The sequence below is a fragment of the Phycomyces blakesleeanus genome (assembly GCF_001638985.1).
Source record: "Phycomyces blakesleeanus NRRL 1555(-) unplaced genomic scaffold PHYBLscaffold_1, whole genome shotgun sequence".
Classification (NCBI taxonomy): domain Eukaryota; kingdom Fungi; phylum Mucoromycota; class Mucoromycetes; order Mucorales; family Phycomycetaceae; genus Phycomyces; species Phycomyces blakesleeanus.
In genome coordinates, this window is record NW_017265134.1 from 2807856 (window position 1) to 2822437 (window position 14582).

At 38.9% G+C, this 14582-nt stretch overlaps 5 protein-coding genes across 5 annotated transcripts; 1 reads left to right on the forward strand and 4 right to left on the reverse strand.

The window, feature by feature from the left end:
* Window positions 1–961: 961 nt before the first annotated feature.
* On the reverse strand, window positions 962–1342 carry PHYBLDRAFT_103533 (hypothetical protein; the record flags this gene model as incomplete). The annotated part of the gene is made up of 1 exon (XM_018427771.1): window positions 962–1342. A coding segment is annotated over one exon (381 nt), but the record flags the coding sequence as incomplete, so codon positions are not given.
* Window positions 1343–1661: 319 nt separating this feature from the next.
* Window positions 1662–2241, reverse strand: PHYBLDRAFT_72926 (hypothetical protein; the record flags this gene model as incomplete). The annotated part of the gene is made up of 3 exons (XM_018442744.1): window positions 1662–1892; window positions 2007–2062; window positions 2118–2241. 3 exons carry the CDS (start codon window positions 2239–2241, stop codon window positions 1662–1664), a joined length of 411 nt encoding a protein of 136 aa, XP_018299145.1.
* A 3375-nt stretch (window positions 2242–5616) lies between these two features.
* Window positions 5617–7468, forward strand: PHYBLDRAFT_138653 (hypothetical protein; the record flags this gene model as incomplete). Its single annotated transcript, XM_018430043.1, has 9 exons — window positions 5617–5649; window positions 5675–5885; window positions 5996–6131; window positions 6196–6212; window positions 6401–6454; window positions 6532–6560; window positions 6662–6936; window positions 7012–7079; window positions 7140–7468. The coding sequence occupies 9 exons, from the start codon at window positions 5617–5619 to the stop codon at window positions 7466–7468; spliced, it is 1152 nt and encodes a 383-aa protein (XP_018299146.1).
* Window positions 7469–8913: 1445 nt separating this feature from the next.
* On the reverse strand, window positions 8914–12457 carry PHYBLDRAFT_161740 (hypothetical protein; the record flags this gene model as incomplete). The annotated part of the gene is made up of 4 exons (XM_018434454.1): window positions 8914–9612; window positions 9667–10215; window positions 11946–12154; window positions 12319–12457. The coding sequence occupies 4 exons, from the start codon at window positions 12455–12457 to the stop codon at window positions 8914–8916; spliced, it is 1596 nt and encodes a 531-aa protein (XP_018299147.1).
* Window positions 12458–12577: 120 nt separating this feature from the next.
* PHYBLDRAFT_161741 (CCHC-type zinc finger transcription factor) lies at window positions 12578–13933 on the reverse strand (the record flags this gene model as incomplete). The annotated part of the gene is made up of 1 exon (XM_018434455.1): window positions 12578–13933. One exon carries the CDS (start codon window positions 13931–13933, stop codon window positions 12578–12580), a length of 1356 nt encoding a protein of 451 aa, XP_018299148.1.
* Between the last annotated feature and the right edge of the window lie 649 nt (window positions 13934–14582).

Sequence of the window (14582 nt, forward strand, 5' to 3'; positions counted from 1 at the left end):
TTGTTTTTATTTTATTTGAAAAAGAATAAATTTTAAAAAGATCTGAAGCTGGTGACTTTAGTTTGCTTTGAGTTCGCAGTTTTCTGGAACTTGTTTCAAAGGCCTTCAACCTTACTGACCAAGTCTCTGTCAATATATTTGTCTTTCAAGATATTCAAAAGCGTGCAAACACACTCAAACTTTTCCAAAACAGAATAAGTTCTCTAAAAAAAAACTGCTGATTCCACTTTAGCAGTTTCTTCATTGCTGTTGTTGGCTGCATTTTTGTTGGCATCATATTCTTCTATCACAATATCTGCAATCTCATTTTCATTGACCACTCTATGAGTGCATTGTCTCTCATAGAGTGGATCAGACTCATTTGTTGGGCAATCTTCCAGAGACAGAAGACCTAATCTAACAATCTTGTCTAGGGTTTCTTGTAAGCCCTCGACCAGAACCTTTTCAGCCAGACTTTACTGAATCATAGCCTGGTTTACATCTATAAATTATATTTAGAATATTAAGAAAGTGGAATTAAAAGATTATACTACTATTATAACCAATAAATTGTTTTACTACTACCTTTACTATCTTCGTCTTCAATAAAGCAAAAGATTATTGCATTCCAGCAGTTCTTAATAGTCTTTGCCAAGACAGATTCTCAAGTCTCTCTTATTTATTTTATGGCCCAAAATTAATCAATTTCAAAGATTTTATCAATTGGTCCAATTTTATCTTGATTGCCATTTTGAATTATGCCAATGTATTGATATGCCTTAGAATACTGCTTATGCTTGAAATAAGCCTTAAATGTCCAAATAATATCACTATCCAATGGCTGAAGATGAGAAGTGGTGTTTGGTGGCAAAAAAAGAAGCTCAACATTTGTAAGTGTATAATCAACTATATGACCAGAGAAATTGTTGAGAATCAAAAGAACTTTGCACTTTTGAGCTTTTATGGCATGATCAAAGCAACAGAAGAAAACATGAAAGATTGATCTTGTCATCCAAGCATTGCTATTGTAATGATACATGGAGAATCCATGATCACTTGCTTCTTGCTTCTTATTGTTCTTGTTAAAGCAGTTTAGTCTTCTTGCATGCCCAATCATCAGTACATTGGACCACTTATACATTTCATCCGCATTATACAAGAGACCTACAGCTAGGTGCTTCTTTTTATCTTTCCAACCAGAAAATTTCTGGTGAGAAATTGTTGTTCTTAGTGGGGCAGTATAAAAGAGTGCTGTTTCATCAAAGTTATATATGTCAGGAGCACTATATCTCTCTATCTTCTCTTTGATGGCAGCCTTGTCAATCTGAAGTGATTCTATATCAGTAGAACCAGCCTCACCATGAATTCAATTCATTTTAATGCAATGGCGCTTTCCAAACTTCTCTATCCAGCCTTGAGAAGCACTAAAGTCTTTAATGCCTATTCTTTCAGCAAAAATAGTAGCTTTAGTCTTAATCAATTCCCAAGTGATGGGAATCTGATTATTTTTAGCAATGTTGATCCAAAGAATCACTGCTTCTTCAATTTGCTATAGTTGTGTGATAATATAATAAGGTTAATTTTATTTTTTATACAGAGCAAAAATGCATAATGTTGAGATATATTACATATAGACTATTTTCCTTTTCTAATACACTTTCTGTTTTTTACATCGGCTTGCATTATAAGCCCTGGTCTTTTCTCTTCAAAATCTTTGAGATTGTAGAAGCATCAGAAGCTTTTTGAAGACCAAAGGTTTCCTTTGCCCATTCAGCCAATTGGGGGTTACTCATAGATGGCTTTTTCTTTCTCATATCACAAATCTCAAAATGATTTGCAATGTGGTGATCCAGACACTTGGATATTGGATTTATCACATATAAGAACATATTCATATTGGGATAGTGTAGTAGCTATCATCTTGTCAGTATAAAATATATATAAACAATTAAGTAATCAGGCCAATAATTATTACAGTTAGCACTGTAGATAATATCTTAAATATTGTTAAGATAATTATATCATACTGCTGGATAAACTGTGTCAGGTTGGTATAAAGCTAATTTAGTAGAAAGTTCTAAAGCTCTAGTATAAAATAGAAAAGAATAGCTAAGAGCTAAAGAAGTATAATTTATTACTTGATATCATAATTCTAACACCGACACTAGTTAAGTAGTAAATACACTCTAATAACCAAATATAGTAAAAGAAGAAAGCCTTAAGAAAACAAGATGTAATAATAAGAGTATACTGTGTTCTCATATAAAAAAAACTTTTTATTTATGAATAAAGAACAGCTTATATATAATCTCAAAGTATTTCTATACATCTTCGTTTTCAAAATTATTATTTTCTACTGTTTCAAATCTGAAATACCACAATAATATAAATGACTGTAAAATTCTAACTAAAAACAAAGCTAGTCAACAAAACTGCTGTCACTGCGCCAAGCTATGGAGTTACAAGCACAAATTCCAAAAATACTTAAAATCAAAAGAATATCTACAAAAACAAAACAACATCTCTATCAAAACCACCAAGCAAAAGAACACAGACCCCATGGAGTGCATAACCAGCACACTGGAAAGTGCATCCTTTGGTAAAAACATCAATAAGAATAATCTGAATAAAAAGAATTTATTCTCACTGCAAATATCTATCATCTTATAGAATGAACATAAAATAATTGAGCTCTTGTGACAAGTGTTGAGTTGGTGTGGTGCAACTTTGTCAGAAAAATAATAAATGAGAATAGGGTTACCAACGAGTTCAGAAGACAAATATATAGAGAGATAGAGATGAATTACTGTGATAACGCTTGGGTCTATCCAACAGTAAGGAGATGTAATAAAATGTGTATAGAAAAGAACAAATATAACAAGAAGTATGCTTATAACTATCGCGAAGAGTTGTTATAAGTCAGTGACAATGAAATAAATGTATAAACAAAAGTAAAGTAAAGGATTTGATCAATAAAATAAAGATAGATAAGGATTCTGTTTTATTATTGCTTCATCTGAAGACTTTTATATGTGAACAATCTATACTACTTTGTTATAAAGCTTTATTAAAGCAGTACCAATGATGAAATACAATGCATAAGGGTATGTCTTGTGCAAGGGGATTGAAGGAAATTCTGCAAAGAGCATCATACTTCTTTGCAGGATATTCGTGGTTTGAGTGGAACCAAAAGAACACACACCATGTCACTTGGACATGGGGGCGGACAGGTTCTGTCGGGACATACACTTCTATAATTCAATAAAATTGCCAATTGTCAATGTAGAAGAATATTTAGTTTTTGCAAGAAAGAATCAAATTTCAAAACGTTTACAACAAACTGTACCATTAGAAGTGACTTATGCTAATAGGTGTGTTGCCAACAACTCAACAACAACTGAGGATGCAGTATTGGCTCTCCAAGCCACACTTTATTTATTATAAAATTTTTGTTATACCTTACTCTTTACATCTTTTTAAGAAGTGCTATCTATCATATTTTTTCTGTGGTAAAGGGCAGAAAAAACTAGTCTGATGACTATTATAAGCAAAAAAAACTACTCTGTGTTTTAAAACAACATCCTATACTATGGGTGGGCAGTCACCACATCCTCAGTCATTGTTGAGTTGTCAACAACGTTTCCACTATGTGTTCTTTGTAACAAAATGATTGTTGTCTCCTCTTCTTCAACTCCTTCCGGTATGATATTATTTGTTGTATCCATAGAAAAAATCCGGTTTATCATCTCTGCTGCTTGTTTATACTGGGAGTTTGGCTTATAGTAGTATCTCTCAAAGGTGCTGCTTGTGAGAGACCAGTTAGCATGATGTTTGATGGCTCAGCAATCCTAAGGAGACGACATTTTTAGGATGGGAGACAACATTTTGACTTTACCGGACTAATTGATTGTGACTATCTGTCTGGGGCCCGATGTCTTCTCTCCAATCCTTCAGGGCAAAATGGTGTGTCCTGAAATTCTTAATCCAATATTTGATTATAAAACCTTCTTTTCTATTATTTACTTATCTTGTAAGAACTTACTAATCAAATGTATTAGAGAATAATGTCTTTCTCAGAGATATCAAAGACATTACTTTGCTCATTGCAGATTAGCAATTAGAAATCATGATGTTAATAAGTACTTTCTAGAATTTACTTCAATATGAACCCTATCAATAAAGAAATCCGTTTTTTTAATGGAAAAGAACATTTTCCTGTCCAATAACCTCTCCCCATCCCACCAGTTAATGGTTATAATGACATGCAGCTGGCTATTGCAAAGATACAAGAATATGCCCTCGCCAACAACTTCGCACTTGTCATCAAAAATGGTAAACCAACTCGAGTTAACTTGAAGTGTTCTAAGGGTGGTCACTATAAAAACACCCGAAAGATTGACGACAACAACCATAAGAAAATTCCTTCTAGTGGAATGATTGGGTGCCCGTATCTCCTTAAGGTATCCTATAAGAAGGCAGCCAAAAGATACTTTCTCTTGAAGGCCACTCATGAGATCGAAGCCTTCCACAATCATCCCCTTGACGATGAATGTATGGAGTCTATTTTGAAGGGCAGACTCTCAAGAGTTACAACAGAAGATTCTATCATGATAACAAAGCTTATCGAGACAAATACCAAGACTCGTGAGATTCAAAAAACAATCAAAGACAAAACATACCCTGGCCATAAGTTGTACGTTAAAGACATTGATAACATGAAGGTAGCATATACTCGTGCTTCTGCTCCTACTCTTCAGAATGATGGAACAAAGCTCATCAAAGCTATGGAGTCGAAGGGTTACCAAGTTTGCTATGAGACTAATAAGAGTGGGTGTCTTGAGAGAATCCTGTTTAGCCACCCCAAAATGTTGGAAAGAGCCCAGAAACTCTCCGAAGTTATGGTGGTAGATGCAACATACTCAACAAACAACTTGGGAATGCCTCTTATTTGCATCGAGAGTGTTCACAATCTTGGAGGGGAAATCTTAAAATCTTTTCCAATTGCATTTGCCTGGGTTTCCAATAAGCAAACCAGTTCTTATGTTTGGTTTTTGGAACAAATCAAGGCACTTGTTTTTGAGAACAAGCAATCAACCACTCTGTTTGTAACAGACAAGTGTTCTGCTTTAATGAATGCACTTGACACTGTTTTCCCAGAAAACAAGAAGCTTTTGTGCTACTGGCATATGCTGGACAGTGTGGAGAAAGCTTTCTCTGGGAAAATGAAGTCCGTAGCCAAGAAAGAAGAGCTTATGGATCATGTAAGCTGTATGATCCATAGTAGAACTAAGGTGGAGTTCAACTTGGCTCTCCTAAAGTTTAACAACGCTTGTGCTAGGCTAGAAGTAGATGATGGCAAGGCCAGAGCACCAGCATCAACCTACTTCTCTGAAAGGTGGTTGAATTGCAAGGATAAGTGGGCAGGGTATATCACTAGCAAGCTTATGCATTTCAGGTGTACCACTACTCAGCGAGTAGAAAGTGCTCATCAAGCTTTTAAGAGAGGCATCTCTGCTATTTCTTCTCTGGGATTGGCCTTTGAGAGTGTGGCCAAATACATTGAAGGCTAGAGATAGATTTCCAAGCAACAAGGATAAGAGAAACGAACATGATCGATGCTCTTGTTGGACGAAACCAATGTCTCTCAAACCTCTTCATGAAGGTGTCAAAGTGAGCATTACTTGTACTTGACCAGGAGCTCCATTTACCAGAAGATGATGAGAAGTGCTATTGCATGAACAAAGTTCAATATGGCCTACCTTGTCACCATATCCTACCAGTAGAAAGAGATCTTCAAATCTCTGATCTACCAGATAGATGGGTTATTGATGCTAGAAAGGAAGACAAGGCATGGAATCAGCCAAATATGCAAGTTCCTGTCATTGAAAAACCCAAGGAGTGGATGAGTAAAATCATTAAGCTTGAAGCTTTATTCCGCTCTTGCAAAGGCAGCCAGCAAGTTGCTGATCTTTTAAAAAAAGTGAAAAAAGCTGTAAATGACTTTGATGGCAAAAAGTCATTCTCCTATCAAACTGCAAGCACCAGAGAACGTCAAGTATCCAGGAAGACGCAAAGGCAGCAGCCGTCCTAAATACTTGCCAAAGGACTTTGGTCACCCAATGTGAAGAAAGACAAGTATCTTGGCTGGAACTGTAAGTTTTGTAATTTACTTATATTAAACATAGGACAAAACTAATTATCTTAATGGAATTATAGGCCAGGATTAAGGCAATGTACCAATGAAAGGTTACAAAGATGGTTGAAAAGAGTTTATCTGGCCTTAAGGTCACAAGAAAACAAAACAAAAATATTAAAAAAATCAAAAAAGAGCCTCTTGACTCAGGTAAGATGCGTTTTTAATTTAAAGTTTAATTGAGTTTATGAGAAGAACTCTTGTTTTATATATACACAACTTTCTTAGTCAATGCTACCAAAAACAAAACAAAACAAATTGAAAAGGAGCCTCTCGACCCAGGTAAAATGCGCTATTATTTTACAATGTGATTGAATTTATTAAAAGTAATCTAATACTAATACTAATATTCGTTTTAGTCGATGCCACCAAAAACAAAACAAAACAAGTAAAACAAGAGCCTCTCGACCTAGGTAATATGCTTTCTTATTTTACAGTGTAATTGAATCCATAAAGAGAAATATCGTCTTATACTTATATATTTTTTAGTCGATGCCCCCCAAAAAAAATGGGTTCAAAAGACCTGCCACTGCCTTAGAAGACTACCAGTATGATAATCGCACCTCTGTTGGCAAGAGGATCAAATTCCAGTCCAGTTTTCCTGTCTCTCATGAGATAATCGATGATGTCAAGGGTGGGTTTAGCCCTACTGCTGACGGATGGTGTGATTTTTGGGTCCTTGCCCACTTGATCTACAAAGATCAAAATAAGTTTCCTCTTGTAAAAAGGGATATGCTAGCCGCCCTGCCAAAATACAAACCATTGTAAGCAAATACCTTTGGCACTGACACAAGCCAACTAGAAAAAATTATTCAACATGGCTCTCAACTCGATTATAGCAACATCAGCAACACCAACACCAACACCAACACCAACACCAACTTCATCCCAGTATGTTCAGATGACAGTATGTGGTTTAACACACCTGGCTGTGCTCAACTAGCTGCGGACACATATACATGACCAGTCTGCGTCTACTCAGACAGTCCCAACACCTCCTCAACAACCTTTCTTCCATTTGCCCTTCCCAACAACAACACCAAACAACAACAACCTCTGATTTTTAATCATGTTAACAGTAATCACTGGACAACAGTTGACCTTTCCCGTAATATCTCTAGAAAATGGCCAACCGTTCCCAAATTATTTTCTTTAGGTTGTGCCAGAAATAAGATTGATGATAACTTTGATACTTACTGGAATAAGCTCAAAGAATTTAATAAGAATGACCGCAGAAATGCCATGCTCTCTCTCTATTCACAGCGAGATGAACCAATTGATCTTACTCCAAAATAATTTCTTTTCAATATTCTTTTCTATTTTTTTACTCTTTTAATTATACTTTATTACCTATATTTTATTAGCTAGACAATCTTTTTTAAATCTTTATAAATCTTATCAATTTGTTTCTTTGCGTCAACATAAGCTATCTATCACTTGTAGGTTAAATGACTCTCCACTCTGTTTTTTCCTAGAGATCATTCGTGGGAAGTACTTTACCCTTCAAGTTACACTTATATCCAGCGAATTAAAAAGTATAAATGTTGGATGGTGCTACACAGATCGAGCCAAACTATCTTCAAATATGTTATATTATGCATTTACATCTATCTATTTCATCAATTCAAGCGCTGGCTCTCTATAAATTTGCATCCAAGTAGTGTATAGATATATGTATGTGTTCTAAGAGTTTTAGTTGAATTGAAAAGGTCGATCATGAGAAAACTAACATAATATCTCAAAAATTTGTTTTTTCAATAAAATAAAATATTGTATTTGCTTGTAGAATCACTTTTTTCTCATTTGTTTTCTATGAAACTTTTACTGAATTCATATATTATCTGAATATATGTAATTAAAAACTCTTTTTGGTCCTTTATGAATATTTTTTTAATTTTTTGTATTTTTGATAAAGTATCTCATGTATATGTTGTGAGGAAATGATAGAAAGAGTTTTTACAGAAGAAATAAAAATAAAAAAATAAAGAATAAAAACATAAATTTTGTAAATATATATTTGCTTAACTTCTATGCAAACTTTCTTAGGCATAAAAGGCTTCATTACCTTTATATCCATTATGAAAGTTTTTAAAAAAAATGCAAATTATATGGAGTATAATCTTTTCCACTTAAATCACATAAAATAAAAATATATGATTTATGTCTCAAGTTAAATCGTAAAAATATTACTCATTAGCAACAGTAAGTATGTGATTTGTTGACGGGACCCAAATACACCGTATATTTTACAAATACTCGACTTTAGCTACCATTTTTATGCAATAATTTTATACTATTTTTGCTTTTTTACCATATAACAATATATAAGAATTATATAAAAAAGTAAGCATATTAGTGTCTAGTTATTAATAATAATTCTAATTGACTTGGAATTTATCTAAGATATGTTTTTTATTTTTTTGTTTGTATGGAGCTGTGACAGGCTCAGATTTATTAAAGTTCTCTGAATGAGTAGGGCAAAAGAGAAAATTACAACATTTGTTTTGAGGGTTTATGGGTGTTATTTGATGTTTTTGGCTTTTTGGTTTTTGACTTGTTTTTGTGTGATTTAAACTTTTTTTTTGTTTTGTTAAAATGTTAATGTGGTGTTATGCAAGGGAAGTGTCAGCGGAGTCAAGCTTGAGCTCTGAGCAGATGCGGGAAATTGATTTCCTAGCAGTGGCAAGAACCAAGGAAGGTAAAAAAGGAGCAGAGTTAAAGTGGAGTGCCCAATGGTGGTCTCAGATAGCAAGGATGGTCAGTCCAAAAACCGAGGTGGCTGGAATACTAGAGTTCAGCGTGAGAGGGAAGAGAAAGGATGTGAATGCCGAGGAAAGTGCAGAAGGTGGTGGGACGGTGCCAAAAAATTCTAACCAAATGCCTAACCACACCACAGATTTCAAAGGACAAGAAAGAAGAAAATGCTCTTGCGTCTCGATTGACATCTGGCAGATATTGCAGAGAGGTGAAGAAACAGTGAAGGGCATAATGTGGTGCAGAAGAGCTTGGCAAGATAGTTTGTTGTGTAAGCCGCGAAACCAAACATTACGGGCCCGGTAAGGAAGTGCGAAAGACCAGAAAGAGTGCAGTTGGCGAGGGCTAAGATGGGGACTAAGTGGTTGAGCATTAGCATGATGATGAGAACAGGTCAGCCGGTAAGAGCGCGTGGACAAGTGTGACCAAGGTTTGCCGAGGACCAGAGCAGAGATGAAGGGATCAAAGTCAAAGGGGGACCCATCTTGAGGAGGCATATCCAAATGTCGCGATTCTAGGATGAATGTAGGAATACAAGCTCTGAAAAGGATAGGGTGAGCCACAAGTGAATGGTTGAGAAGTCTTTGTAGAATACAATTAAGAGTGATAAATCGAGGAAGAGGTCTAGCAGGGGCAATGGGCATCAGGACGTCCAAATTATGATCAATTTGGTATAGGTGGTTAACCTTCAGGTCTTGCCAAGATTGTCAGTAGGGCGGACAAGAGGGAGGGCTATTAACCATGGAGGACAAGGGCAACATAAGGCATGTGGATAGATTTGTGAGGACGTCATCAAACTTGTGCGGGAGGTGGTCTATGGCCTTCAGAACAAGATGAAGAGGCGAATCCAGTGAGCAATGGGTGCGAGGTCTAGAGTCTGGGAAGATCCAAAGTAGAAGGGGATCACAATCTGTATTCTCAGTGCGAAGGAGAGAAGCCATCCATTTGGGGACCAAACCACAGGGACCCAATGGGTTCTGGATTATTGGCTTGAGCCAACGAAGCTGAAGAGCGCATTGCTGTGTAATTGGGTCGAGGATGCCAAGACCACCTTGAAAGCAAGGAAGGCAGAGGGTGTCCAAAGCAATGGGGGGGAACGAACAGAAGCAGAAGAAACGGCGCATCAGAGTGCGTATTTTTTTGAGAAAAGAGACGGGGAAGGATACTACGTGCAAGACATGCCAAAGTTGGGCGAGAATGAGAGAGTTCATGACAGTGGCACGGCCGCGGAAGGACAGGGTGCATGAGCTGTGTAGAATACAGCTATTCTCAATCTTAGAAAGAAGGGCCTGACCAAATGAGTCTCGTTGGGCAATGGAGGAGAAAATTGGATATCCCAGATAGCAAAGAGAAGAGGAGGAGGTCCGGTCATGCCAATTCGTAATATTGTGGGTCCGTAGATGTGAGGACCAGTCTGGCAGGGGTGAGCCCAAAAGTGAAAATGCCTGCGTCTTGTGAAGATTTACGCAGGTGTTAGAAGCCGCAGCATAGGTGTTGAGGTGGGTGTGGAGGCAAGACAACTGCCCTGTGTCAGAAAGAAAAACAAGTAAATCATCAGCGTATGCAAGGAGTTTGATCGGTGACAGAGGAGAAAGACCAGCAGGAACAGATGGTTGAAAGCCCGAGAAGGACTGGTCATGGATCACTCGTCATAGTAGAGGCTCAAAAACTAGATTGAACAGTATAGGGGAGAGAGGGTCCCCTTGGCGTAGTCCCCGAGATTGAGGCAAAGGGTGCGAGAGGAAGCCATTCACATTTATTTGCAATTTAGTAGAAAAGAAGAGGTTAGAGATCGAGGTGACAAGAGAGGAGGGAAATCGAAAGTGTGTCAGTACTTGGCGAAAATATTCCAGATGTACTCTATCATATGCTTTCTCCTGATCAAGGAGAAGTCCAACACCAGCTGATCCGTCCTTGGCGGCTTGTGCCATGACCAGCCTGGTCAGCATTCCATTATTGGCGATGAAGCAACCCTGAACGAACCCTGTCTGGTAAGGAGAGACAAGTGAAGTGACCATGGGAATCATGCAAGCATTCAGCAATTGGGTAAATATCTTGACATCGGTGTTGATCAAGGCAATTGGGCGCCAGTTCTTCAAAGAGGTGAGATCGCCCTTTTTTGGGAGCAGGCAAATGCAGGTGGATTGCCAGGATTCCGGAAAAATGCCTTTTGATAGGGCGTCGTTGTAGACTTCTGAAACCAGATCACCACAGACTGGGTGGTCTAGTATCAAGCGAAGGATCTCATAGGGTAAGCCATTGAGACCGGGACTGCTAGAGGCTGGAGTGCGCAACGAACCAGAGCGAATAGTAGACAATGACAGAGGACGAGTGAGGGCAGTCTGCTGACTGTCTGACAGACCAAGGTCAGAAGGCAGGTGAGAGAGCAGGTCGTCCAGAGCAGATTGGTCAATAGGGTCCGGGGTATACAAGCCTTCATAAAAGGCGGCAGCTGCTTTGGTCATCTTTTCGGGGTGGAACATATTTTGTTTGTTGCAGGGTGGCAAAGGCTGGCAATTGACTTGCGTGACTGACGAGTGGCAATGGTGCGCTTGAGATATCCAGCAGAGGTCTCACCTTGTTCCCACCAGTGTTTCCCAGCCCTAAGGAACATGATCTCCACTCGTTCGAGTTGGACTTGCTGCAGAAGCCACTCAACAATAGGCAGCTAAAAATTCTGTGCAGGCTGGTGTCAAAAACGGTGTATTAGTCTGTCTCTCTGTTGTTGCAGGCTTGCTTCCAGGTCGGTGAGAGAGGGTTGGAGGTGGCGAGAGAAACACTTGATAAAGCGTATGACTTCGCTCTTTATCGAGTCCCATCGTGCTTGAGGAGAGAGGTTTGCGGGAAGGGCAGGGATGAGGGTGGATAGAAGAGTGTTGACGTCGGTGCAGAAAGATGTCAACCTGGCAAGTTGGGGGTTAGCACGCCAAAGTCCCTTACCAGAGGATTGGGTGGAAGGGAAAGCCAAGCGGATGGTCAACAGGCAATGATTGGACCAGTTTTGGTGAATATATCTCACCTGGGAGTCAGTAGTGCGAGGGTGAAGATCAGGAGAGGCAAGAATATAGTCGATTGTAGTGGAAGACAAGGCGCGATAGAAGGTGGGTTGTGGGTTCTGGCCAGGAGGAGTGACACAGTCAACCATATGGTTGTCCAGAAACTGGAGCCATGCTAGTGGGCCACGACGTCCGAGAGCATAGTTAGAGTGAATGGCATGCTTAAAATCACCTAATAAAATGAAGTTGGAAGGATTGGATGGAATGAGGTCAGGTGTCGACAGTAAGGAAGAAAGAAAATCATAGTGGGGAGTTCAAGAGGTGGGAGCATAGATGACACCCATCTTGAATGGAGAAAATTTATTGTCAGTATGAGTGACAGTTGTAATGATGCACCTGCCGCAAGGACTAAATAAAGGGTCTGTGAGAATAATATGGGGGGAGAGGCATACAACACCACAGTGTGGCAACCATAAAGATGAAGATGACCGAAATTGTTGGTCAAAAGTGTTTTGAAGCATAGAAGAGAAGGCATGGGTTTCTTGCAGGGCTAGTATATCAATTCCTTGAGAGCATAGGTGGCATATAAAAAAGGAGCATGATTCAGAGTGTCCAACTTTGAGTAGACCCCTACAGTTCATTGTGCCTATTTTTATCATTGGTTAATCTTGGCCTCTGCGTCAAGGGCTTTCTTGCTATGTGGGGGAGTGAAGCGAGGAGGTGATAGGGATGTGTTGCGGCCTATTGGACGTACTGTCCAAGAAAACTGGAGATGAGGGAGGCAAGAGGCATTCTGAAGACAGAGAGTCCAAGCCTCAACTCTATCCGTGAAGTCAGTGATTATGTCATCGTCTATCTCATCATCCCAGCCCTTCGCAGGAGTGTCAACAGAACGACTTTGGGGACGAGGGCTGGAGGACATAGTTGTCGCAGATGTTGTCATGATGGCAGGGAGGGTTGCTGGTAGGGTTAGTTCTGCAGACTCAAGCAAAGCAGGTTTGTGCGGATTGTGCTTGGAAGCCTCAGATCCTCCGTAGGTGAGCAAGAGTGCAGTCGGAATCAGAGGCTTAGGCTTGCGGATAGGTCGATCGAGCTTAACGTTGCGGTGGGGGTGACGGAAGTGCTTGTTTGAGGTCTTAGAAGTCTTGGATGGATCGGAGGAGTGCAGGCAATTGGCTTGCAGGTGGCCGATCTTGTTGCATCCAAAGCACATTTGGGTTTCAGCTGGGCGCTTAGTGCACTGGGTGACTTTGTGTCCCATTTCCTTGCAATAAGTGCAGTGGGAGCCCATCGAAGGCCACTTACCAAGTATCTTTTGCATAGCATCGTATGCTATTTGGTACGTCAGGGAATCGGATGGCACCTCGTCAGTGGGGGTGTTGGCAAGGACAACATATCCAGAGCCGTCAAAAAACCCATACGTTTTGTGAACGGCAATCTCACGCACTTTACCAAAAGGAGACATACATTTTGTGAGCTGTGCAGCAAGTTCCGGATAGGGGACACGAGGAAGCTTGGTCAGGAAAACACGGCAAACAATTGTGCCAATGGGAACAGTCAGTTGAGCGGGAAAAGATGAAACACCGACTACCAAAGGATGAGAGCACGCTCTCTCACAGTCAGCACTGGTAGCCAGGTGGAGCTCGCATGTATCAGGGGAAGAGCGAGATCCAAGAGTGATTCCCATGTTAACTTTGCGAGGGTAAGCTGCGAGAAGGGCTCTCCAGAAAGGGTCGAAGTTGGGTGACGTTTTTGGTGGGGCAGTAAAGAATACAGAGAACTTAGAGGACCCTACATGCCAGGTATGTGGGGTTGTGTTATTTGTAGAGCTAAAGATAACATGTGGTTGCTTTTCGGTGAGTGGAGGTGCATTCTGTGTAGCTACTTGTGAGTATAGTGGTGTCAGAGTAGGTAAGATTGGTGTGAATGAGGTTGCCAATGGTGGAGATGAGCCAGTGGTGGAGGGGTTTTTGACCTCTGGTGGTTCCAGAGTGTTAGTGGAAAGAGCCATGAGATATGTTTTTTAAATGTAAACTATATTTGTTTTATAATTATTAGATACATTTTTTAAAATATGCGAAATTTATTAATATTATATTTATCCTCAGACATTTTTGCGACTCGTTTTTTCTTTTTTGAAGAAGATTTAGCAGTTTTTATTAGTTTTTATCTTAAATAAATATCAAAAAGAGGTAATATTTATTATATTAAAAAATATAATAACCTTATTATAGTATTTAATAAAGAAATTCAAATTATAAAGGTTTTATTTTTAACAGACAAGATATGAAAAGTTGTGACTTTTGGGAGACAACGTTTCCAGGTGGGAGACAACGTTTTGACTAGATTCTAAACTCAGCCATATAAAGATGGGAGATGACCTTTTGGTCAAAGTATAAACCCCGACAAATAGGTGTGGGAGACGACGTTTCCAGGGTGGGAGACGACATTTTTTATTAGGGTATACTGTCTTAAAGTAGCATGATAGGCATCCATTTTATTATTATATACATATATAAAATAATGTATGAATATATTGTATATATATATGTATAAAATTACATACTTACTATGATGCTTTTACATTTAGCCAAAGCCATTATCTTGTCTTGCATTAAAGTATCTTTATTATGATAAGTATGAATCCTTAGGGACCAGAT